The 26,791-nt window shown below is 39.7% G+C and overlaps 1 protein-coding gene across 1 annotated transcript; it reads right to left on the bottom strand.

Moving 5' to 3' along the window:
- Positions 1 to 70: 70 nt before the first annotated feature.
- On the bottom strand, positions 71 to 26,791 carry nr3c1 (nuclear receptor subfamily 3, group C, member 1 (glucocorticoid receptor)). Its single transcript, XM_032554296.1, has 9 exons — positions 26,494 to 26,791; positions 22,541 to 23,697; positions 8,297 to 8,457; positions 8,060 to 8,176; positions 7,680 to 7,961; positions 7,383 to 7,527; positions 5,999 to 6,129; positions 5,504 to 5,661; positions 71 to 4,655 (listed from the first exon to the last, which is right to left on the bottom strand). Exons 2-9 carry the CDS (start codon positions 23,695 to 23,697, stop codon positions 4,503 to 4,505), a joined length of 2,304 nt encoding a protein of 767 aa, XP_032410187.1. The 5' UTR covers positions 26,494 to 26,791; the 3' UTR covers positions 71 to 4,502.

Genomic DNA, 26,791 nt, shown 5'->3' with positions numbered 1-26,791 from the left:
CTTCTGCTTTGCATCTTTAAAAGTGCTGAGGTTCAGTTTCAGGGCCTCTCAACAGTCAATAAACCAGGTGTCAGATGGAGAAAAAGAAATTTATTTTTTTGAACAAGTGCTGTTACCAAAAAAAAAAAGGGGGGGGGTGAGGGGGCTTACAACGAGCTTACCATGTCCAATGTTCAGAATGGGGCCAACGTCAGCATACAGACGCTTTTACTGGAGAAGTACCACACAAACACGTACGGTTTGACCTTTAATCGATGGAGGAGAAAGATCAACAAGAGTCACGCTACAGAGGAGAAATAATACAGAGGGGTAGGTACTGAAAAACCATCTGAAGACAAATACACCACATGTTCTTTACAATGGATTATATGTACATATTAAACTTGTTTTAGGCAAAACAAACAAAAAAAAAAGCTCATTTTTTTTTCTGAGAAAACATACACCAGTGAAATGTGATCCGCCCTTTGTTAGTCTCATAGTTTCTGTCTGCATATGTTTTATACAAAATAGACTTTCAAACAATATTTGGGTAGTGCAATTTCTTAGATTCAAGCTGGTTGATTACTTTCACAAACAGTTTGTGTATGAAAAAGCCCAAGTCCTATCCTATTCACAGTATCACACAATTTGACCAAAGACTTGTTTAAAAAAAAAGAAAGAAAAAAACAAAAAATGGGTTTGCGGGACCCGCTGAAGAGAGCTGTACATTTGTCATCTGAGCGCTCAGGAGTTTACACTGACATTATGTGTAATGTGTCGCCTTTGGTCACCTTGTACTCAAACATTAAATAGGTCGTTTGTGTGAGTGATTACAATTTTCTGAATATTTTCCCCCCCAAGAAAATCTGGCCTGCAGAGACAAAAGTTAGAAGTGAGATCCCCTGTATGAAAGTAGCTTATACTGTGTTATAAAGGATGGAAAACAAAAACAAGGTGAAGGTGATAGGTTATCTGTCTTTTCTATTGCATATTCAGTTGTGCACAAAAATGTAAACAGGATACATTTTTGGGCAAGATGAGGCAAGTGTGCGATTTCTTACATATATATTTATATGTATATACGTATATCTATCTCTTTCTTTCTCTCTCTCTATATATATATATACTTGTAAAGATGAAGAGCAGCAGCAGAGATTTGGATACACTGAATGTGAAAGTAACCCTCAAACAGGTAGGTAGCAAGAATGTTTTTCATCTGTTCTGGTTAAACCTCAGAGGAAAACAGAACGTTTGTTAGAGTCTACAGACGGTATGAGCGGCGGAGGCAGATTCCTTACAACTTTGCACATCTGTCGACTGACTTTTAACAATAATAAAACGTCAAAACACACAGAAGTAGCCACGCATGTGTGAAGCTGTCGGACGCTTTTGGTTCTTCACATCGGAGCAGAAGGTGGACATCAACATAAGTGTGAATCAGATCATCTGTTTTTAAAACCTGAGCTCTGGAGCAGAGTAAAACATATATAGGTACTTTCTATGTATTTGGGATAAACATTTAAAAACAGTTCGCTTTGCCATGTTTTATATTTATATATATATTTATATATATAAAAGTGAGCACTTTGAAGTTGTTCACTTGACATATTTTGTTTCTTTCTGACAGCTCACGACATATCTACAAATAACAGTTCATATCTAATTTATTAATAACTCTCTAAATATCACATTCATATTAAAATCTTAAAGTAAAAGACAGATTGGGAGTTAGGAGACAAACAGACGACAAGCTGCGCAGATTAGAAGAAAGATGTTGCAACGCATCAATCAGAAACACCGACAGACACTCCCCCTTTACTGCGTGGGACTGAAGGTCAGGCAGCTCTGGGCTTCTTACTCCTTTCACCAGACAAGTGTTTACGCTGTAATGCTTGGATTTGTCTGAAAATTAAAAAAAAAACAATACAAATACTGACCAACTTTTAGCATCCCTGAAAATAGACAAAAACAGGAGTTTGGCACTGGAAAAAAAAAAAGAAAGCAAACAAAAAAACAAAAACAGTTCCCAGAGAATAAAAAGAATCAGTCCTGCCTGCCTCTGCAGTCAGTAATGGGACTCTTTTTCACTGCGATGTGGTAACTGATGCAAAGTGCTGTAAAAACGCAGCAGGGAAGGGGCGGGGCGTCGGGGCACGGCTACGTAGCAGACAATCAGAACACATGCAAAGGGTGCAGCACACATACACACAAACCTTAGGTCAAGTTGGGCTGCAGAGGGAACACAGGGAGATATTTATCAGCTATCAGCATCTGTGGGAGGTTTACGTGATCGACCAACGCCTGAACAAAAAGTGCTGCTTATTTATTAAGCCATTACTTATTCTGTTGTAAAGGATTATATTGATTTCTGGGGAAAACCATCATATGTTGTGTTCTTGCTAAGACCTGAGATTAATACATATCATGTCTCTACAGTAATGCGGAATTCTGGATGTATATTTGACACAAAAGCAGCATGGTACTGGAAGCCCTTTGCGCTACATGCTGCTCAAGAGTTTTTGAGATTTTACAGTATTTTATATCCTGCGGTCGACGAAACACCAGAATGGATGGCACCGAACCCTATTTTATCATTTCAAAGCAAAGTTTAGCAGTACAATAATCTACACACCCGTGACTGGGAAGGTTTATGGATTACTTTGATTCCAAATTGTCATTACATCTGCATCATATTCAAATTCATATTTTATTATAAGTGCAGTACTTAATTTAGAATTTTCTTAACAAAAAAAAAATGACTTATTTATATAACTATATCAAATCAGGCACAACTTGAGTATTAATTGATTATATCTATCTCTGAATATTAATGTGTTTTTTATTTACAATGAAGTAGCTCTCTAGCCTGCTATTGTGCCAGACAGAGAAGGACGATCAGCTGGTGGAGACCAGGTCTCTCATCTCAGTAAACAGATGGTCGATAACAGAGGTAAGAGCTTTCTTTCTTTCAGACGGAGTTCACTTTTTCACGTTCTTAACTTGGGCTTATAGCAGAGACATGACAGTAGTACCAATCTATATCTTTGCAACACACAGTTTTCCCAAAAAATGTAACTGTTCCTTAAGGAAAACAAATGCAGTTTCAAGATTAAAAGGTACCCATAGCCAATTCTTACAAAGAGCAAAGTTTGTACTGCAGAGGAAAAGTCTTCAGAGGAATTATGACTATTTATACCAAAACGATTGTTAAAAATCAAAAAACGAGAAAGGGGTGCAGGACGGTTATTTTCTAATCACTTTTAGCAGTAATAAATCTACAGATATTAGTACGTCCGAATATCAAAAACGACAAACTTGCAAGCACAACAATACATGCCCTTTTTCACTTGTGATTGAGAAACGCACATATCCATCACATATCTTCTAAGATTAGACTACTGGGGCAAGATAAAAAGTCCACACTTTCCATCTTTAAGTCTTTCTCGAAAGACCGATACGCAACACCAAGCCTCTCTTCACAGTCTTTTAAAGCCTTTCGCAGAGCGCCAAGTGCTCGCGTCGCACCGACGTGCGCGTCGGATCGAGGGGAAGGGAAGCAGGCTAAATATCATTTCTTAGCGAGAACAACACTTCTACACACAAAGGATGGAGCGAGCTGCCATTTGTAAAGATAAACAGCCACTAGAAAAGAGAAAAGCTGCAACTGCGTGTAATATAAAAAAGTACAATCAACTTATAATGAAGGTAGATGATGAGAGGTTCACGTATAGCAGGAAAAAAATGGCTTAGATGATATTCGAAGCAAAAAAGGCACATCTTTTTCCCTTTTGTAGTTGACATGTAAACCTGGAAGAGGTCTGCTTGTGGGAGGACTCCATTAGATACCGGCCCACACAACTTTATATGTTAATCAAAGCAAATAAAATATGCTTTTGAAAATCACTAGAAAACTGTTGTTGTTGTTGTTTTTTTTTCATTGTTGTATCTGTGCGACTGAAAAACATTTTGTTACAACCTCCTATAAAAACTAAAAGTGGAACATAAAAAGCCTACGTAATAAGAGCGTGTTATTCCGATTTGTTGCCTCGTTGGGCAACGATGACCTGGAAAAGTGTATAAACTGTTACTTTGAAAATGTAGAAAATACTATCAGAACGTTTACATAGATATTTTGTTTTATCTATTTCAGATATCGCTCTGAATTTCAAGGTAAGACACCTGAGACAACATGAATGTTAGCCTATTTCTCTTTGCCATTAGCTTTACAAACATTTCCTATTCGTTATTAGACACTACATCTTAGACTACTCAACACAGCGAAACGTCTTGTGCTCACGGTCTGGTTCCTACACAAACATTGCTTTTCCCCCCCCGACCCCAACAGACCCATCAGCCTGCTGCACAGAGATGCTCACTTGCTGCTAGAAAACACCGCTCCCTACTGGTGTAAAATCCTTTTGTTGTTGCTCTTTCCCGAGGTGGCGAAGGGGTGGGGAGGTTTTGTCGGGCTGGTGAGGTGACGTGGTGGGAGTTTAAGGCATTGTTGCTGCTACGGGAAACAGTCACTTCTGGTGGAAGAGGAGAGGTTTGACGCTTCCAGCCTTGAATTTTGGTAGCTGATTGCTGATGATCTCGGCCAGCATCTCGGGGAACTCCACGCTCAGGAATTTATTCACAAAGGTGTAGAAGCAGAAGCTGAGCAGTCCGCTGCCCATCTGTGGACACACCACAAAAGGCCGTCAACCAGTGCGGGTCACACCGGACACACATGCAAGGGTTTTGCGCATGTATTGAACTGTTGTCACTGTTTTGTCACGCTAAAGTCACAAACTTCAATGTGTTTTCTGGGACTTTATGGAACCGACCAACACAAAGTAGTGCATTATTGTCGTGAGAAAGAAAATATACATGGTTTCCAATATTGTATCTTACAAATAAAATTATTTTTTTTAAATTGTGCACTGCGCCTTTTACTCTGATATCCCCAAATAAAATCAAAAGCCTCAATTTGCAAACATAAGTCACCCAATTGTTAATTCCTAAAAATAAAAATAGATAATTTAAATAAAAAATGGTTGTTGTAGCATAAAAAAATAAAGATAATATAATATTAATGGTTGTACTGGGTAAACCTTCAATCTGTTCAGTCATTATTTCTGTAAGTTTGCCTCTTAATCCCTTTTACAGGCACTTTGGAATGAAGCTTAAAACATAAAGGAGATTGTTTAAAGTCAATATTCCCTAATATTGATGAAAAAGTACTACTTCCACTGGAAGATTATTTCATGTCACGATATTAGTGAAATAACCTGCCAGTGAAACTAGTAATTTCTTCCTAAACTCGGGAATTATTTACTAAAAATTATTTTAGAAAGATTTTCCGTCCTTGAACAAAGCCTGTTCAACAATAATTAAAAATGGCTGACTCAAGGATAAAATCTCTGTCATCAAACAAGGAGCTAATGACCATTTGCTGCTTTTCTCTACAGCTGATGTGAATCCAAATATTCTATGTGTGTGGGGGTGCGCGCGCGTGTGTGTGTGTGTGTGTTGCATGCCGTACCTCGTGCATGGAGTCCAACAACTTGGTGAGCTGGTAGAAACGCTGCCAGTTCTGGCTGGAGTTCTCCTCGCGCTTCACTATGGCTTTTCCCAGCTCTTTGATGTACGACATGCGGATCTCGTCGAACACCGCCTGGCTCTTCAGGCCGTCCTTGGGCACTGCGGGAGATGGGACACTCAAGGTGAACACGCAGGAAAATATTCAAATCAAACCACTTTTGGTGTAGCTCCAGTTTTACTAGATAAGACAAGTTAAAAAGAAAGATGAAACCTTTTCTAGTCAGAAAACTGAAGGAATGTATTGATGAATCAAAAAAAAAAAAAAATTCAAAAACAATTTTTTCATCACAATTTTACATTACGTTGTGTTTGCTTCATAACGAAAAATAAAACATGCTGAAGTTTGTGCTCATAAGATTTCAAAGTATTGAAAAGGGTATAAATGCTAAGTGTACTTTGTATTACTGTTTGCATTTATTATCAGCAAAAGTCTGACCTGTGCTGAGCAGCAGCAGGACCTTCATGCACAGGTACTCATCATGGGAAACCTGCAGCCGGACGAACTCGCTGGAAATCTTCAGCATCTGCTCAAACTGCTCGGCCATGTAGGGCAGCTTCATTCGCTCCCTGGTGAGTTCAAACACAAACGGGTAAAAACACACAAACGTCACTCGATTCAGGGGCTTGCTGGCCCCATCGGACCTGAATCTGGGTGACCAATTCAAACTTAAAAGAAACAGGGAATAACCAGAAAATAACAAAATCAGACATTAATAATAAGCACTGCAACTTTCGTGTATTGTAAAAATAAAGGACGACACTTGATGCAGCCTTTGAGTACAACTAAGTGCTTTCTGAGTGTTTCAACATGGAGAGACAGCTGAACGTTGCATGGACCAAAACAAAAACATGACGCCTAAATGTTGGAAGAATCACACTAAAAAGCTACATTTATTTGGTTCCTTTAATGACTCAATCATAAAAAATTAAAAAAAAAGGAAAAAACTGAATCGATGCTTCAATTATGTTATATAATTGAGCACTGCCTTTGCACATGCTTTAAATCCGGTGTGGTGGAGCAAAACAGAAGGCAACATGTTGGAAGTCAAGCATTTGTAATAAAAAAGAGAAGTGCACAGTGTCTACAGGCCAGATTCCTGCTACTGTTGTGTTTCTGCCTCAACAAAAATGAATCTAATACTGAGACTTTGGCACATCTACGTCAAAATAAACTAGCTCAACAGAGTACGTCAGAACTAACTTCGTATACGGATGCGTTTCTAGTATTTGAAACGGCTTTACACATGGAAGTATTCATGGTTTGTTACTGAAGCAACATCATCCTGCATCATCGTGAATAAACTGGAAACCACAAGTTAATTGGATCAACTTTACCTGACGGCCTGAACTAGAGCCACCCACAGACAGAACCATGTGGTGGCTCTGAGGATCTCTACACTCAGATTTAAAACATTTTCCAGAGGAAACTTAGTTAAATTTTAACAACACCAACTTACTTTTTACATCATAAATTAAGTGAATTTTTAACATTTCCAGGTTAGGTTATCTGTGAGGAGACCTCCTACATGCAAATTGATTCTATGTCAGTGAAATGTTATGTTAAGAAAACACTGTTGGACTCAGGAAGGATAAAAAAAAAAAAAAAATCTTTTCAGAGATTCCTGAACCTTGACAGAATAAACCAAAGTCCTCAACTTGCTGCTACAAACAACTCAACTCTGGACATTTATAACAGACCAAGGTTATTGATTAGCTCGTTTATGGAAGAAAAGAAAGAAAGCATCCTGTGGACATACACTCACCTCCCTCCGGTTCTCATTATTAGCATTTAAAATATCAAATAAGGGTGCAGTGCTTACTCATTGATGACGAGGTCTGGTGCGAAGCAGAGCATGTTGCCGTTGCACTGCTGGTAAGACCTCCAGCCCAGGCCGAAAGACATGAGGAAGAGCCAGGAGCACTGCAGCAGGGTCATCTGATCATCCAGGTGCAGGTTCCTGAAACCTGGCGAGACGGAAAAAAAAATACGCACCATTAACCCGGGTTCAGTCTCGATGTTAAAGTTCTAGCAACAAATTTGATGCGTGTGGAATACTATTTCAGTCAAACCGCAGCAGACAGCCGTTTTATCCTGAGCAGCTACACCCATCGCTAACCTGGCAGAGCTTTGGCCCACTTCACGGCAGAGATGACCTGTCGCCCACCCAGCCTGTTCAGCGTGGTCATGAGGCGTGTGGACGTGTCGGGGAGCGTGCCGTCGTAGCCGGCGTAGATGGTGTCCGGCTCTATGGCCTTCAGCAGGGACAGCATGGTGGGGACGAGCTGAGGCATGCACTTGGGCACCAGCGAGCGAGCCTCGACCGGCGGCGAAGGCATCATCTCTGGAGGGTTGCTGTTCTGGTTGCCCTTTAAGCGATTCAACTTCTTCGTTTTGCGAGCTTTCGGACAGAAAACGGGGAGAGAGATGCAGAAAGACGTTAGGTTATGCACTAAAAAAAAGAACAACCTGCTTCGGAGGCTGTTTGCTTGCTTGTACCTTCCAGGTTCATGCCTGCCATCAGGCATTTGCGGAAGCGGCAGGCCGGGCAGTTCTTTCGCCTGATTTTGTCAATGATGCAGTCGTTCCTCCCAGCACACAGGTAATTATGCTGGCCTGAGGCACACAAAATAAGATCAACCTGTTAAATATATTTGTATCTCAACAGCAACAGCGTTTCGGTCAACATATACAGCAAATCACAAATGCTAATAATCATCAGTGATGTCGTTGTACCTTCCACTGCTCTCTTGAAGAAGACCTTGCAGCTGCCACATGTGAGGACTCCATAATGGCACCCCGAGGCCTCATCAGAGCACACCAGACAGATTTTATGAGTCCCGCTCTTTCCCTGGGTTGTGGATGTTGGAGTGCCCCCTTCCTGTCTGGAAATGGAACTGAAACATGAGAAGGAAAACAAAGATGAAGAGATTTAGCGGCTGAAAGCAAAGATCTCAAAGGAAACTTCGTTTAGTCTCCACTTGCAGCACTAAACGCTTCAATAAAAAAGACAAACTTTTACTTGCAGAGACAAAGTCCCAGGATACTTTTTGTTTATATAACTGTAATATATTAAGATTTGTGGTACCATTTAAATCCAGCGGTTTCTATAAAACAGCCCGCCCTCCTTTGATTGAACCACAAGCATTTCCAGCTCCAGTCCACTCTGGTTGAGGATGCATTCTTCCACACCACCACTAGGGGATGTCAGGCTTTGCTGCAACCATGCGCCAAACGTCAACACCCCTTTCAAGCCCAGTGGCCACAGCAAAAACAACCACACTGAAAGGATATGGAGTCTCTGACATACAATACTGTGCATGTCTGGGTGGGTGTGCATGCTACCTCAGTGAACGGGTTTAAATGATAAATGTCTCCAAGTAGAGGCCCTACACACCAACAAACTTCTGCAGGGTTTGAATCAGGGTCGTTTTATTCACTTTGTAATACAAAAAGAAGGTATGTAGCAGGAAAACATCAAGACAGGAAGAATAAAAAGCTTTCTGAGCTTCGCTGACAACACACAGCGGTCAATAGGTCTTCCATAATACTTGTGCAAAACATTGTTTACTCAGCTTACCAAACAATATCTGACTGTGTTATGTACACTTAAAATTTTATGAAACCAAGAGAACACTGTAATAAATTGGATGAATAATCTAAATCTAAATGGTGCAGCTGTAAAAGTTGTACTTTCAAACATTTTATTTTGTGAGTAAATGTGTTTTTTTTTCACCAGTTTGATATATAAAAGTATATATTTTTTCTAGTCATCACTCAAATGGGTCCAGCTTCAGCGCTCAAATTCTCTCAATTCCTCCTCTCTTCAGACAAATTGTTTTAGTAGATTTCAGGACATTATTCACAACTCACTCCTCCCGTACACTGTTATATAAAAGTCACTTTTATTCAGTTATCTTTTCTTTTATTTATCTTAGCTTTATTTAAAAAGATCTCTTATCAAACATTTACAAAAAGGCAACTGGAAAAATATTGTATTAAGTTACTTCACCACTTTAAAACTTAAAATGAACATTTCTCTATATGTGTTTGTGACACAACGAGTACAGTTTTTCCAAACAAAGCAGGTTGCCAGCCTTTACCATGACGTTTACAATGAGAGGACAGCCATAGAGGAAGACTGTCTTGTCTACTGCAGCTTCTGGTCTGAAGTTTTCTGCTCAGAACAAAGTTCTGGCCTCAGTCATGAACACCAAAAGGAGAGCGCAGCTTCATAATATGCATTTTTGTAAGTTAAAAAGAGAAAAAACAGTCAAGAAAATTGACATGTTGAAAATGATTCATGCTCCTTGCAATAACTCTAAAAATCTTTACTAGCATTATAACTCTTTGCATGTCTTCACTGTTCACTTTATCTTTGAGCTCCAAGGGTTTGAGGTCAGGAAGCCTCCTTGCCATCACCCTAACGTTTAGTTATTCTATCAGATTCAAGAGTTTCCAACTGTTGCTGAAATTAAAGATTAAACATATTTGAAATCTTGTTTTTAATTGTGCGGTACATTTTTAAGCACAACCTCGCAAACATCTTGATTTTTGTTTTCAAAGCACTGTTTTCCTTTTTAATTACAATTTGTTTATATTTGTAAAATGTATTCTGAACGTTTGAAATGTTGCACGAGTCATATCATTAGACACTTTTTAGGTGGAATAAAATCAGCTATGCTGAATTAGTTGCAAAGATATTAAACAGAATTTAAATTTATTAAACCATTTACAGCCTAAAATGTTGCCCTGTGGTTTATCTATGCATGACTGAAACTAAAACAGACAACAGAAGCCGCTAATAACCAAAGTCAAATACACATCCAGCGTATCAAAACAAAGAGAGGCACTGAAAAGGTTTGCAGCTGCAAGAATTCAGGGAAACCCAGCTCCTTTGGTGGCTTGTAATTCAAAAGGTAACGGCTGAACGGAGGCTGGAGAACTAATCGTAAGCCTCTTTTGTTTTTCTAGTCGGAGAAGTTAGTTCTCGATCCACTTTCACTCTGGACTTGTTGCTCGTCAAAATTGTTGATACGCGAGCGCAGAGACAAGTTAGGAGCAGCAAGCTGGTGCATCGTCTGGGCCGACAGTGAGGGCAGTTATCAGAGACAAACCAACATCTGTGTGCAGCGGGAGTCATAGATGGCAAACTGTGAGCACAGGCTGGCACAGACCCACCTCTGCCGGGTCAGCCTGAACAAAGTGGTCAGTGGGAGAAACACCATGAGGGAGAGAGGGGTGGAGGGGTCAGCCATGCAAATAAATGAGGTATAATCTACGGCTTTATCTTTGCATGGAACTGAATTAATTAATTGTTTACAATCAAAGAGAGAAACTGCAAGCGCATTCAAAGCCCTTTTAGCTTTTAGCTGCCCTGGCCAGTGATCCGCTTCACAGAGATGAAGATAATGACGGTGGAAGAAATAAAGGGGGAACCAGTTTGTCCTCTCAGTCAGTGAGGCGGTGTCGGCTTTGCTGCAGGGCTTTCAGATCCTATTACCTCACTCACAATACGCTCCCAACAACAACAACAACAACAAGTGCGCACTAAATGAAGTCACTGCTGTCCAGCGCGCGAGCAAACCTCAAATTAAGCAGCTTACGTCCAACTATACCATCAGACACAGAACTACAAATCTGTCTTTGTGGACCGTCGGAGACAAACCGCTTGAAGCTGCAGAGCTCTGTGGTGAGACCGAATTTCCTCTTTCAGAAACCATCTGTATGAGTTAATGCTCGCTGTCAACAGGAAGCTCTCGCATTCCCTGAGAGTTTACTATTGGCCAGAAGATTACAGCCACACCGAGATGGGCATCGAATTTGTCAAGATTACCACACAGAAATGGGACTGCTGCAGTTTACAGCAGGGAGATCGATCACAGGTATATATGGGGGAAAGGTTCACCAACAATAATCCCAGTGTCCCAGTGCCCCGCTTACCAGTTCATGATCACCTTTTAGCCCGAAGGGTCACCAGCAAACACAAAACACGTTCGTTCCTTCACTCATTCATTCCTGGAGCTGTCTCGAGACTTTTGCAACCACAAACTTGGACATGTGCTTGAATTTTTCAGGATAGAAAAATAAAGTAGTGGTAAACTGGTAACAAAAGGATTCATATTTTTCATATTTTCTAAGAAATTTAAATCTAAAAAGTGTGGCGTGCATTTACCTCCCTCCGCTCTGAGGTAATGTGTAGAACCACCTTTTGCTACATCAGCAAAATTCTGCAAAGATGCTGAAACACTGAATTATTTGAAATCAAATTTAAAATCCCACCTGTTTAGAGCTGCCTTTGGCTAGTAATAAGGGGAACGTTGTTCAGAATACTTGAGGTGTATTTACTAGATGATTTTTCATTATAGTATTTTACAAAATACAATATTTATTCCTTTAAAAAAAAAAGCACTTTGATCTGTATTGTTGCTGAAATGTGCTATCCAAATAAACTTGACCTCCGTGTTTTGGGGTATGTCTCTACATGTTTTCCCATCTTGGGAGAATTTTTTTTTTCTTTGTAAAATGTCTCAAGCTCAAATATAAGCCTGCACACAAATAAATGCCACACATTTTGAATTTTTATTAGTAAATTACTTAGAGAACCATGTACAATCCTTCCCTCTGCGTCACAATCACACAAAACTTTATGTTGGTCTACCACATAATAATCTACTGAAGATGTGAAAAAACTGTAACCTAACTCTAATGAATGATTTTCCAAAGCTCACGCTTTCAACCGTACTTGTTTTAAGTGCAATGGCTTTTTATGCAAAGGCGACCCAAACGTCTCTCCCTCAAACCTCTGTGAGCAAACGGAGGAAGGCAGGGGACGAGCTTTAGGAAGTGCTTCTTTCCCGAGGTCAGACCAACCAAAATAGTAAGGCAGGAACTGGTCTGCACGCTCTGAATCATTCTCACACGCAGAATAACAACACAGCTGCAGGGAGGGCGAGAGGAGACAGTCTGACTGTGTCCCACTCCAGAAACATCTGCAGCGTGTGCTAACAAATGCCAAAAGAAATGCGACGGTTCATGCTTTGCATGCAAGGACCTCGTTGTGCCAAATGGCAAACGTAAATACAGTGTTCACCTTTGTGAGGCTCTTAAGATGTCAAATGTTTTATGGTCGCTGCGTCAGCTAACGACACAGGGCCATTAGGAGGGAAGCATGCGACACTCTGACACTCCAAAGAGCCATTGTGTTTAGAGACTTCATGCAGTAGTTATGCATTGTCACTATTAATATATTCCTCAACTCTATTGTGTGAGAGCAAGGCTGCATGCAAGTCATATTTGTCAGCATTTACTTGTTTGAAGAGAGCTGGGTGAGGCTGAGTGAAGTTATGTCATTTCTCTGTTTTCTCAGCACACGAAGGCGATGAACTGACTGGAAATGATTAAACCTGCTGTGAAAACAATTAAATAGCCACTGAACTTTGCACGTGTTTATTCTATATTTAGTCCATATATCAAAAGAACTAATAACTATTTAAGTAATTTACCATTGGCATATTCTGCTGATTTTTCACTAAACCACTTAAGTCTTTTTTGTACAATACAAGAAATACATTAAAATATGCAAATAAACAAATAATTCAATCCGTTTTAAAAGAAGGAAAAAAAAACATTTCATTGTCCAAAATGCAATAACATAGCATTCCTTTAGTGTTCGCTTGAACATTTGTAGCGACGGATACATCGGCAGCTAAACAATAGAAAATATTTACAGACAAAAGTTTTCTTTAATCTCAATGCAAAATACATACACATTAGTACCGTTTTAGCTTAATTATTGTTCTGAGTATGTGGTTTTTTCTGCAAATTTCCTTTTTTTTTGAGAGATTAAAACTAAATTAGTTGCCAAATCAATTTGTCGAAATTAATCATTTCAGTTCTAATAAAAATGACAATACAACTTAACAAAGCCATGCTATTCCTACCATAAAAGAAGAAATGAGTGAAATATTACAATATTTGAAGTTTTTTTTGCTTTTAAAGTGACATAAAAAGGGCCAGATACTATTGAATTGTTATTCACAAATATCTATGTGATAAATAATCACCTTCATATTAAAAAATTCTGTTCTATCCACATCAGCCCGGCTGTATTTACAACCTTGTTTCGATTACCTTTTTTTTGTTTTGTTTTGTTTTTGCCCAAAGCAGCAGCTTTGGCTTCACAACCACAGGAGGAAGCTGAACATGATGAAGCGAAAGAAAAACAACCCCAAAGGATCCGAGTTTCCATATTAGATTTCCTAAAGGGAGCTGTTAGTAACAGTGTAGATGGGAACCTGCTTCCTGGTCTGTGAAATTAATTGAAGGCTGTCTACTGAGTGGAAACTTATCGTCCTTAGCTCCCCTTTTTCCAAGGTTTCACTCTGCTGACTCAACAATGATGGGAAAAAAAAAACAAGGAAGAGAGGCAAAACCAACAGACAGTTTGCTGCCTCTCCCAAACCTCAACACAGCAAATTTCCTTGCTTATGCTAAACCAGATCAAGAAGTAAACAGAAAAATGAAAGCAGTGGCTGCAGCGGAATGCTGCACTAGTGTGAAAGCAGCTGGAATGGCTGGCATTTGATCCGGTGCATTCACTCGGCGCCAGATGTGGGGAGGCGGGAAGAAAAGTAGGTCAGAAGAGCGAGCGCTTCGTGCAGACGCGCGGGCGCTCCTGCCATCAGCGGCCCTAATGACACGCCCACACGTGCACACCTACACACGAATGCACAAAGCCAACAAGCGAGCATCTCACACACACACACAAACACGCAGGCTGAAGCATGAAGGTGATTTACAGCAGCTCAGAGTTTCTGCTGACAGACAAGCTCTCTGCCCTTGGTTGCAGGGAGTGAAGATGGACAGACACAGAGAGGCCGTCACAGAGCTCCAGTGTTTTCAATTTTCACTAACAAGAGTTGGCTTATGTCAGAGGTCCGGAGGGGGGCTAATGGAGTCCGACTTAACTGGTTAAAATGCATGAAGAACATTTAAGCATCCAGCTCCAGCGCAATGTTTCTGTTTGTTGATTCAACAGGACTTCAACGTTGAATCAGCAGCAGTGAGCAACTGTTAGCTCATACCTTTATTCATTTATGTGCGGTTTAATGTTACAACACTGCAAGTGAAATGGAGTTTTAGCAACAAGAAAGTGTCCAGTGCAAGAAAGCATGCACAAATCCTGTTTAAGGGAATATTAGACGCCGACGCTCAAAAACACAGTTTTGCTTTAAAAAAAAAAACAAGTAGAATGTGATCATTTCAGATAGCAGCATTTTGTAGACGGTAACGTATGAAGCATTCAAATATTTACTAGAAGAGCCGTTCAAAGGGAGGTATTGATGTGGCTCAGGGGACGTTCTGGGAGTGTGGAAAAATCAAACCAGCTGAGTGGACCTGAACCAGTTCTGAGCGTAGTACAGCAGCAGTAAAACAGCAAGAGAGGGAGAGGACAGACAGACAGAGAGGAGACGAGGGGTGTGGCGCAGCAACATTTGCTCCTCTGACCAAGCGATCAGCAAATAGCGAAAGCTGAGAACGACTAACACTCTCACGCACGATGTGGGCTTTATATGAAAACATACAGCTATTTATAAAACTCCTACAGTCCAGAAACAGCTCAATCAAACTGGATCGCATCAGAGTGCTGCTTAAATCACATGAACTGCTTCATTCACAGATTTTTCCACAACGCTACCTTTCATTCGAAGACAAAAATAATTACCAGATAATTACCAGCTCTACTACAGTATTCGGCTCGGTTAGCCGCTATGAAGCATGTAAGTTCAAGTTACTGCAAAGTCCTGGAAACGCTACAGCTGTGAAAAACAGCCGCCGGGCCAACAAGCATACCCACATAGAAATTACAGCAACAAAAACAGTTTTTAAGATTTCTTTTTTTGTGTGTGTTTGTTTTAAAAACTTATGTAACTTCTGCGTGTTCATGCAGGGGTTTATTGATTACAGAAACTCAATAACAGAAGTTGAGACAAAGCGCAATATTTCAGCATCTGGTCGGGGTGTAATCCACTTGAATATGCTTTTTTCCCCCTCTTTGAAGCTTTATTAAACAGTGAGTCAGTCAGTTTTTCAGAGCATACTCAGAGTTCCCGTGTGAGAAACACCCTGGAGTTCTCCCACCACAGTGAGATCTCTGACTTGTCCAGGCACCTCGTCAGGCAGCCTAATTCCAGACGGCAGCAGGATCTCACTTACTGCGACTCTCTGCTTCTGCATTGCCGCCTTTCAGACACTTCTCAACCATCTGCTGTTTTCTGTCAGTAGTTTCGTTAAAAAGGAAATATCTGAATTCATAGAAGGCCCTGTTAGATATACCTGATCAGTAATGTGATCAAAAAGGTGCAGTTGCAGGGGGGTAAACCAATATTGTTTCCAATAAATACATAATAAAAAATATTATGTATAGAAGCAGAAGCTAAATTGTAAATAAATAATAGGTAATAATATTATTTAAGTCTGAATTTATGTGCATTTATTACATTTTTCATTTTCATCACTCATCCCATCAATACAGGAGAGAGACAGTGTTATTCCATGTAATTAATAAAAAGATCAACAGAGGGAGGAATAGACTCAATCCATGACCTTCTGCTACAGAAGGACATTATGAAAATGCTGAGGATACATTTACAGTTTATAGATCAATAGATATAAGCACAAAGTCATGACCCTGTTTGATACAATCACTAAACTCACTTTAAATGTCGATCTTTTTAAATGCTTTAAAGAAGCTTTTGGACAACATTATTCTCTGTAGCATAAAAAAAACTGGTGTGAATGCACTCTGCTTTCATAATTTTACCAGACAAAGTCCAGCTAAAGAACTTATAGCCCTTTTAAAATGCAACCATTATTTCATTTTGTGTAAATAATAGACAAAATTTGCAGATGTGTTTGTTAGTTTCATTAGTACAAAAAGTCAAACCAATACTTTTAAAGCAACAGCTTGTTGAAACAGAAAATGTCCTCCAGACTAATTCAAGATGGGGTCTTGTATTATCAAGTAAATGCAGTTGGCGCTGTTTACCTTTTAAAGACTGCTGTAGGCTTGTATAATGCATAATATAACTTAGACAATAGCAGACAGGTTGGTAGGGGATGTGCTTCAGTTACTTGATCTTGTTGTGTAAAAAACCTGAGGCAACAAGCATTGTGAAGTGAAAACTCATGTGAATTGTACTGAATGAGCTACCGCACTAACACACTATACAGGCTGTCTATTCATGTAGCAGTAATACAGAGGTTGTTGTCCTAATTACACCAATAAAAACAGCTGAACAAATAAAACAGCTACTGCTTCATGAAATTCAATGAAACCATGAGCAGCTAGGCTAAAACTACGCCATTTAGCTACTGCTACCCCCACCCACAGGACATCACATCCTTACAGATGAGGTTGTTCTTTGTTAAGTTTTAACCAGCTGTTCTCCGCTTCATTAACAATTTATCACGTTGTTTCAGCTCCACTTAAATATTTAGAGGTATTGGCCCTAAAACTGAACTGATGCTGGAAATACAAGATGAACGGAAAACTCTGGAATCAGGACGGCCACAAGTATGTGCATGAAAAACATACAGTGGTTGTCTAATGTAAAAATAAAGTTTTGGTGAAAGAAATTGGTTGTATGGTGACACCCTTTGACACATTGTAGAAGCACATTATGATTCATTTTCAGCTTCATTTGATAGGGGTTTGTCTGTGTCCCGCAGCCTGACTTGGTGACATTTCCCCACTGCAAGGTTCTCCAAATCTACCAAATGAAGACATTTCTACCCACAGCTTTTATCAGGTGACTCCTCAGATTTTGTGTTAGTTTTACCTCTTGATTCAGCCTACCCATTGCAAAACCTTAATTTTCTTCTTAAGTCAATCTGTTGTTGAGTTGGTTCCATATTTGCATTCCCAGTGATTCTGTAAGCAAAAATCCCTCTTTATCCTCAGGTTACTTGCAGACATATGAACGTTTGGCGTGAAAAGCTACTGGTATTTCGACCTGCAAATTATTCTACCCACCGAGACAAAACGTCTAGTTTCAGAGCCTGGCTCTAACCATAACCCAGTCCCCAAAAGGTTCTGGGAGAACTCTTCCTGGTGTAGAGGTTCTTGTTTTAGAAGAAAACAAAAGCAGAGATTACAACAGATTTTGTCCTATCAAGACCAATCAAGACCAATTATTGATAATGTCCATGCTATGCAATTCTTTTGCAATTTCTCTTCAGTGATAGCTTTGTACAGCGAGTTTATTTGTATTCTTTGTAAACCTTGTAACACTCACATAAAGTTGTAAATGTTTGTAAATAATTCTTCATGGACTAAATTTTTTTGAGGCTCAAAAAGCTGGCATTTTAACAGAGCCATGTAAAGTTTGTGTAAAGCTTTGCATGCTGCTGCAACAGGATGCTGGGGCAACACCATGCTGCTTTTGTCTGCACGTGCAGGAAGCCAGCTTTATAAGAGCTCATCAATATAAAACACTTAATGAAAATTTAAAAAAAGCCCCCAAGACTTCCTAAAGACTCATGGTAGTGATCAAGCCTGAATTTACAGACCAAATAGCCTGCGGCGCTTTGTCTTCTTTAATAAATATTCAAAACAGGTCTGCAGGGCCTGGGGAGGAAATGCCTTCCTCACAAACAACGGTTAGCAAACACAGGCCTAATAAAGAGCCGGGATCTTCCAGAGGAATTCGGTTTCGGCGTGTTTTCGCAATTCCCTGCAGGTATTTCTTTTCACAACAACTCAGATTCAATCAGGTCACCTCACATAGTCAAACCAGTTAGCCAATAATCAGGGTGTGTATTCCACCAGAATAGTAACAAAGCTGACATTTCCCAGAGCAAATTATTCTTTATCATAGGTAAATAAGAGCTTTGGAAGTCATACTGCTAAAACAAACAAGAAAAAAAATAATAACTATGAGAGAAATAATTATTTACTGGGGTAACTTTGAGTCACTCCTTCACAGAGAAACCATGTCAGAGTATGAGGTTACGGCAGGTCGGTTATTCAGTACCAGGCAAGGACATATTTAGTAGGAAGAAGGTGCAGCACTGCTTGTGAAACTGAAGAGGAAAACCTGATAGAAACCCCCTGACGACCCTCAAACCATTCCAGCCTTCAAGCCTCAGGATGAACAAAAACGTCCCAAGAAAAACAAATTTCCCCTCATTCCACACACATAAATGCTGAACTTACACCCTGACATGTTTGACAGGGCAAACAGCCACACGCCACACACAGGAGTAAGCCTAAGCTTAAACACAAACACACACCTACTCAGAACACAAAGACAGGGTGATCTGAGCTGCATGTTAGGAGAAGATGAGGTGTATATTATGTCTCTACCCATCTGTTCCTGGTCACCTTCCAATCATACAGATGTCAGCGAATAGTGAAGGTGGAACCGAGAATAAGCAAAGTAAACCACAATGTCAACACTGTGGCGTGCAAACGCTAAGTTGATCGCTCCCTGTCAGATACTAAACCAGACAGGCGTGAATGTGAGAGCGACACAAACACGAGAACTGGTCGTTTCCACATGATGCCTCCTTCCTAACACTTTAAAGGGCAACAAAGTAATAAAGCTATGAAAGATGCATTGTTGGTTTGGCGGGGGGGAGAGGGGGGTGTCTAAATACTGGCTATATGAAAAAATTACAGCAGAAATGTCAATGCAACGCTTTTGAAACAAGTACAGAAACAATGAGGCCCCTTCATCCTTCAATACATCCAAAGAATTTTAATCTTATAGGAGATGCATGAGTGATCTTTGAAGGTCATAATTTGTTCGTTCTACTTGTTAAACCAAGTGTGGCTATTGCACATGCTTTTGTGATGACACAGGGATCAAATCTGTAGAAAAACTCAGGAAAAACAAAGAAAAAAAAAGATATTTTTTTTAGCTTGCAACTAACAATAAATTACTGCAACAACAGATGACTGCATAGTGGAACAGAGACACATCATAAACAAGCAGACGACCCTTTAGGCTCCTGCAAAAGTTAACAAAGTCACTCAGATCAAAGTAGAACTCCCCCTTTAAAAAAGTTAATCTTTCTCCTAATTGCTTGTAAGGAACCTCTCACTAAGCAAGTTCAGTCGGTTCATTATCTTATTTACGCAGGTTCTTTTCTCTGTGACGACGGCTTTATCTGGCATCAAGCTGAAACTCCAAAACATAACATAAATACAGCAAGCTTTCACATTACATTCAACAAATGTTACAAAATAAACAATTTCTAGTAGGAATGCACAGAATTTAGAGGCCTATTTTTTACCTCCAGGTTTCCTAAAAAAAAAAAAAAATCTTTAAAGTTATAGTGAGTTTGATTTGTCATAGCAATGTCACTGTGCGGAATATTATTACTGCAAAGGATTGCTTGGATGAAATATTTGGGAGGATAATACATTTACATTTCTATATTTGGCTAGCTAAATATGCTAACTTCCCTTAAAGTTATGTAACTTTTATAACAATATGTTTTCTTTGATTTTTTTATATTTGTTAAAATGGTCACTAGGTTGACAGTATAGTATGTGACAGCTCCTCTATCTTCCCCCTGATCTAATATGGTCGTCTGCAAAAATGCACCGCTCCCGATCAAAAACAACCAATCAGAGCAAGGAGGAAGTTTTAAACACTGTCTTATCAACTTTGTGTATTGCTACTCAATGTGCTAATGGCGGAGAAATAACTTACCGTTCCAGGAAAACATCTTATCCGCTGTCATCGGTTAGCCATGCTAGATAGCCTTAGCATTTGTGACAGGCTACTTAAATTTCCCTCGGTGACACTATTAGCACTGAAAATTGTTGTTGCTGCAGCATGGTGGTGCTTCGGCCATGTGCATTAGCTGACTGGGACAAGGACTCTTCTGAGTCAGATAAATTACTGTCACCAGCTTATTTATTTTTTTATTATTTCCTCTTCAGTTTACCACACCAAATTTATTCCAAACATGTTTCTATAAACATGATAAAACAAACATCTGTTTTTAAGTGATATCTGACTGGAAATTAAGCCATTCACTAACAGAATATAATTTATTTTCCTTTCCACAGATATATTATAGCATAAGCACATTTTAATTCTTGTGCGTTTCTCTAACTTAAGAATAGTAAAGGGTTTGAAAAAATAAAAAAGATAGAGAAAGAATATAAGACAAAATGGACAAACAAATAACATGCATTTGATAATCACATTGTGAGTCTGGTTATTCAGCTCTGTCTGGTCTGAACTATAAATAGCATGACTACCATCACAACTAACAGTTGTTTTAAACACTTCTATTTTTGTAAGAGCTTCTTATAACGGGAAGAACCATTTTACTTTTCCTGCCTTCGTTTTTCATTTCAAAGCAGCACAAACACTACAACAGCAACAAGCAATTATGACACATAAACCATTTCACTGCACAGAGGTTATGTAAGCCAAGCAAACAATCAGCAGCCAACGTTTGCAAAGCATGACAACACCCATCTAGAAGCATGCAACAGATCATTCCAGGTGTCATCCGTCTTTCTATAAAAATTAGGAGAATGAAAAAGCTGGTATCATGCATGTCAGGACAAAAAGATTATTGAAATACTGCAAGAATCTTCTCTTATAAAAAGTAGTGGCGGGTTTAGAAAACAGAGTAAAAGAAGTCGGTACAACTTCGCAGATGAGGGCTACTGTGGATAAAGTTTGACTTGACAACTAAATGTTTCTTAAACCACCTTTTTGCAGCTTTATTAACAATTTAACAAGATATTTCACTTCCACTTAAATATTTAGTGGTACCAACCCCAACATAAGCTCGACTGTCCAGTTCAGGAAGGGGCCGATAACCACTAACTGGTTTTAAAATCTCAAGTTGAAATTTTCCATCGTTCCACTCCCACTGTTTGTGCTGAGAAAGTTTCAGAGACCAGAGATTTCTCCGGCTGTAAGCAGCATTGAGAGACGCAGAACTACCTCTTCACCCAGGATACTACTGTGCACTGCCAGTCAGTTGGCTGAAAGAAAACTGCCAGACTTTTTCCATGTTCACAAAAGAAAAGTTACATTGTTTCCAATAGGGCTCAACATACTATGGACTACAGCCTCACTAACTAAAACTGGACCAATCAACCCATTTCAAATATGATCCTTAATAGGCACTTAAACCTAACCCTAATTTTTACAAGTTATTTTTTTTATTTTTGCTAAAGCCTTTGTGTCACTATCAATGTCTAATGATCAATAGGTTGCCTTATTTTAGCAGCACTTTGTCCTCTTATCTTTGTGTTTTTCAGCTCTAGCATGACTCCAGTCATTTCACATCTATGAGTTACCTCAATTTAACTCCTTAAAGCACAGCAAGCCTCACAACATATGAAATCCCTGGATTAAGGCCAAACTCTCCTTATATGCACATTTTGATGACAAAGGAGCTGGAACTAAGACAAACATTTTGATTTCAATTACTTAAACCACAAGAAGTCACTTTTGGGCTATTTTTTTTCCAGAAATTTGCACACACAAAAAAGGCTAAATATAATGTATTTGTTGTCAATCCATATTACTAGTCAAGAGCTAAAGCATAAAGAACAAAATATTTCCTTCAAAAACTAATTAAAAACAGAAAAGTCAACAGAAGAAACAATGAATGAATCATTTTACAAATGTAAGACTGTGAAGGCAATTTAAGACCTTGTATGGAAAGATGTTTTAAGAGTTTGCCTAAACTCTTTACTCAACGTAATTATACAACGACATTCTCATACTGGCCCATGCTTTGACATAACGGGGCCTCATTTTAGTCACTATCATCTAAAGTGACTAAAATGACTTTTAGTTCTTTTATTAGAAGAACAAAAATTTCCGTTAAAAAACATGGCTTCCAATGTACTGTAATGACTTGCTGTTAAACACTAATATTATCACTATTTTATCTTCTAAAGGTTATGGAGGATTAAATCGAACATTTATTTACCTGGCAAAGCTGGAGGAGAAGGAGGGAGAGCTTGAGAAAATCTCACTGGCCCTGCGGATTGCTGAGTTGTCGCCCTGGTTCCGGTTCCAGGCTCCACTGATGGTCGTTACTGGGAGGAACAAGCCAGACACGGGTTTCTGGTCCTTCTCCTGCAGAGCGTCGTTGTTTCTGGCGTTGATTCCAAAGTGGAAGCTCTGGCCCCCTGAAGTGCTCACCCCGCAGATAGAGATGGGGCTTGAGCCGCTCATCTGACAATACCCCGAAGACGTCTTCTCCTTCTTAATCACGCCTGGTGTGCAGAGCTGAATGAAGCCGGTATCTTTTTCTTTCTTCACCACGGCGGGAAAAGTGGTTGTAGGGGTCAAAGAAGGAGTCTTGGACTTGGATTCAAGTGGGCTTGATGCCTTACTGCTGTCGCAGACTCTGGTGGTGCCGACGCTCTCGACCACGGAGGGTTTCACGTCCCTCTCAGTTGTCCCTCTCATTTCCCCGTCTGTGAGCAAAGAATCGTCTGCCAGCGTGGACAAAAAGGCATCATCGTCCCCAACGTAAAAATCGGAGGGGGATGCGGTGAGGTCAAACTCTTGAAGGAGATCCAGACTGGTTTCGTTGAACAGTTTCTGGTTCATGTCCACATCTTTGCCAATGTGGTCAAAGGCATGGTCCAGATCGTTGGGGTCCTGCTCACCTTTATCCATGGAGAAATCCTCCGTTTTCACAGCAAATAGGTTGGGATCCGACCCCCCGATGAGGGAGTCCATGGAGGACTGGGTAATGTCTGCCATGCTGGCATCCAACTGGGGCAGGACCTGATGCCCAAAAGTATTGAAAGTCTGCGTCTGGAACAACTGTAGCTCTTCAGGCCTCTGATCTTTGGTCAGGCCCCTGGTTTCTGAACTGTCAACCGAGGAACCGATCGTGGCAGGGGCTGAGGCAAGCTCCTCTGGAAGTGGGCTGTTGCTGAGGCCGTTGGTCACCTGTCCAGGCTGCATTAATGGGCTGGATGGAAGAACAACAGAAGGAGGAGAGGTGATGGACATGGCACTGTGAGGAGCCACCTTTAGAAGACCTCCCTCCTCAGGGCTTTCAGTGTAGACCAGTTTGCTTAGATGGTCATTTCTTCTGTACGCTATCTTCTTCACTCCACCTTGATCCATCTTTTGATTTGGGGAAGAAAAGACATTGTTAGAATCCCACTTTACAGTAATTTGAGAATTTAACTATCCAGATAGCTGGAAAATATACAAACAATAACTCTATATATGGTAACATTAGTCTCACAGAGATTCTACAAAACAAAGGCAAGCTATAAACATCAAAATCTGCTCAGAAATCAAGTTTTCTGAAATGAATCTGTAAGCTCCTTCTGTTTGCTATCTGAGAAAAAAAAAATCAAAGGCAAAACCTGAAGGCTTAGATGCCTTGCTGGAGTCAAAAGTATGGTCTGTCAGCTAATTTAAGGGTAACAAGAACATGTGTGGACATGCCAAGAATAAACAAACAAGTTCCTACAGACAGATTATGCTGTTTGCTGAAGGTTTGGACATGATTCAAACTGTATTATAATCCACTGTGCAGCCTACAAGGGCACAGATTTTACATAGGTCAGCATTTTACAGGCTACATAATTCCTTTTATCTATCTTTAAAATATGATATTTTGTAAGTTGCTTTTGGTCCCAGGCATCAAGATATATTGGGATTTTTCACAGAGATGACAGAGAAACTATATTTATTCACCAGCTATACAGAACATGAAGCAATACAGCTTTCCCCTCCCTCACATGTTGCTGCCAATTGTTGGTCAGCTTGTATTAAAAAACATTCCTACATTTCTCCCATGTCGCCCCTGTTTAAAAATATTTCTTATCACTAAAACAAGAACAGCCATGGTGTGGGAACTAAAGGAGCAACATTGATCGTATTAAGGTGACGCCTTTGTAGAAGGTAAGAAACTAAACTTGCCATGTCCCATAAGCAGCTGCCTGCAGGCTGGGCACCTGAGCAGATAGCCTGACTGACTGAACAGCTATATTGGTCTGTCATACTGTTGCTACTATATAAAAAGCAGAATAGAAAAACAGGTGATATTCTGCATAATTAGAATGGTCACCTGAAAATATATTTTGATGGAATGGGTGTTTATTCTACATTCAGGTATAACATTTACAAACCTTTACAAAGTCACATGAAACTAAATAGTTTAGGTAGCATTAATATGACTGTAATAACAACCCATGAGTTTTTTTTCTTTGCTACAATAAATAGATTACAATAAACATTTTGTTTAAAATTTTAGTATCACTGACAGGTTGCCACAAAACAATTTTGTTTTTACCTACCAGGTAGCAGGAGACCTATAAACATTTAAAATCTCTCCAGTTATCAAATTTCCCAATATTTCCATAGTTTTTGGGGGTAAAAAAAAAAATAATCAGCAACTAAAGCCTAACAAAAGCATCTGTGGATAGGCTGCAGAGCAAGGTCTCCCAACAACTGCCTCTGCTGTGTTTTCAAGCGACTTAGGCAGTTTGAAGGGATCTTGTTAACCATTCTGTGGGCGTAACCTTTGAGCAAGGCATATCAGATCTTGTACATTTTATCTGTGGCAGAAGTCAGGACCCCCCATTCTGGGTCATGGGGGTCTTGAGAAGATTAGGATATTTCTTAAACTGGAAAAATGATGTGGTTGACGTATTGATAAACTAAGAAATATGGGAGTTCTTAATTTTGATTCATTCAATTATTTTTTTTTAAATGTGTATTTATTTTTATGTCTTTGTGGACCATGTGTGTGTTACATAAATCAATCATCAATCAGTAGAAAAAAGCAATAGGGTCCGTAATTGACTTTATCACTAATCAAAAACAATAATGAGGAAATAGGTCAATTCCACTCTATTACAACTTTGTTACAGCATTTTTTAAAATAATATTTAAAATATTTGTCAAAAAGAGTCAAAAAGAGACTAAAAATAGCGCTTGTAGTAACGTATGAGCTGTTTGTGTTATTTTGCCCTTGGCTTATTAGCTTTGCTTAGACACTTAATAGAGCCATATGCATGGTCATAAAACATTGTTAATTATGTTATAAGCCAGTGACCTAATGGTTAACCATCATCTGCTTCATTACGTGCGTTTGGTCGACTACAGTTTTGCGGATATACTATATTAGCAGCTCGTTGGTTAATTTGCATTTCCTGGCTGTGCAGGAGCCTCGTAGTAAACAATGTGGATTACCGTGTAGTGATATTTCTTGTTCACGTTTTTACCTTTCATAGTTTTGAATTTCTTTCACCTCTTAGACGGAATTGGACTCCGTTTCATTTATTTTACAGCTATAAAACCTTTAATTTTTTTTCCAACTACAAAATGTAATCTATGTAAAACATCAACTCTGCGCCAGATCCCATCTCTTTGTAAATGTATTTCCTCCAAACAACTTCCCAGCAGGAGCCGTTAATCGCACCAAACACTGGAGCAAGGCCCGGGGCCTCTGGATCCTTTTGGACCCTCATCCCACTATGCATATTCAGCGGTCCTTACAGCAGCATGGCTGAATGGCTGGGTGAACAGCGGAGACAGCCCCCCCTTTCCCATGGCGTTTGACAGTTAGCTTAGGCTATTTGACGTTAGTTTGCAAAAATAATTACAAACGTTCGGGCACCTATCCCCGTGCATTACACACTTTTCATAACAAACCCAAGCAATAGGGATTCGGCTACCAGTTTAACGCAAAGATAATTAAATGTCACCGAAATCCGAGATGAGTTACTGTTAGCATTTTGCGAACTGTTAGCATGCTAGGCTGCAGAGTGGCTAAGAGTTAAATTGGCTACATTTCGAGGGGCTAAAGGCTACCACAGGCATTGTAAGTGCACGTCTAGCTATTATTGAGTTATGTTAGTGTACTTAACCGTATGCAATAAATATAATAAAAACTATCATATTTACCCTTGATATGACAGGCTGCTAATAAGAGTCCACAGGTCATCAGTCAACATTGTTTTGGTTGAAAGTGGCAGTTCACAACACGCTGACTGATTCTGTTACTCCCCACTCGTCGTATCGTCGCTACATGACTGCACCAAACAGCAGGACTCGTGAATCTGGGTGTGTTCTGTCTGCTTTTCAGTTTCCCGGGTCCGATTTTGCAGTGAGTAGTCATGCAAAAATGTCACACTGCCTGAGCTGCGCTGCTAGCCGTTGGGGAAGTAGGTGCTAACCTCCAGGAAAAACATACAAAATGGAG

The sequence above is a fragment of the Xiphophorus hellerii genome, chromosome 23, assembly GCF_003331165.1.
Source record: "Xiphophorus hellerii strain 12219 chromosome 23, Xiphophorus_hellerii-4.1, whole genome shotgun sequence".
Classification (NCBI taxonomy): domain Eukaryota; kingdom Metazoa; phylum Chordata; class Actinopteri; order Cyprinodontiformes; family Poeciliidae; genus Xiphophorus; species Xiphophorus hellerii.
The sequence above is the reverse complement of the archived record's forward strand: the minus strand, read 5'-3'. Positions and strand labels throughout refer to the sequence as shown.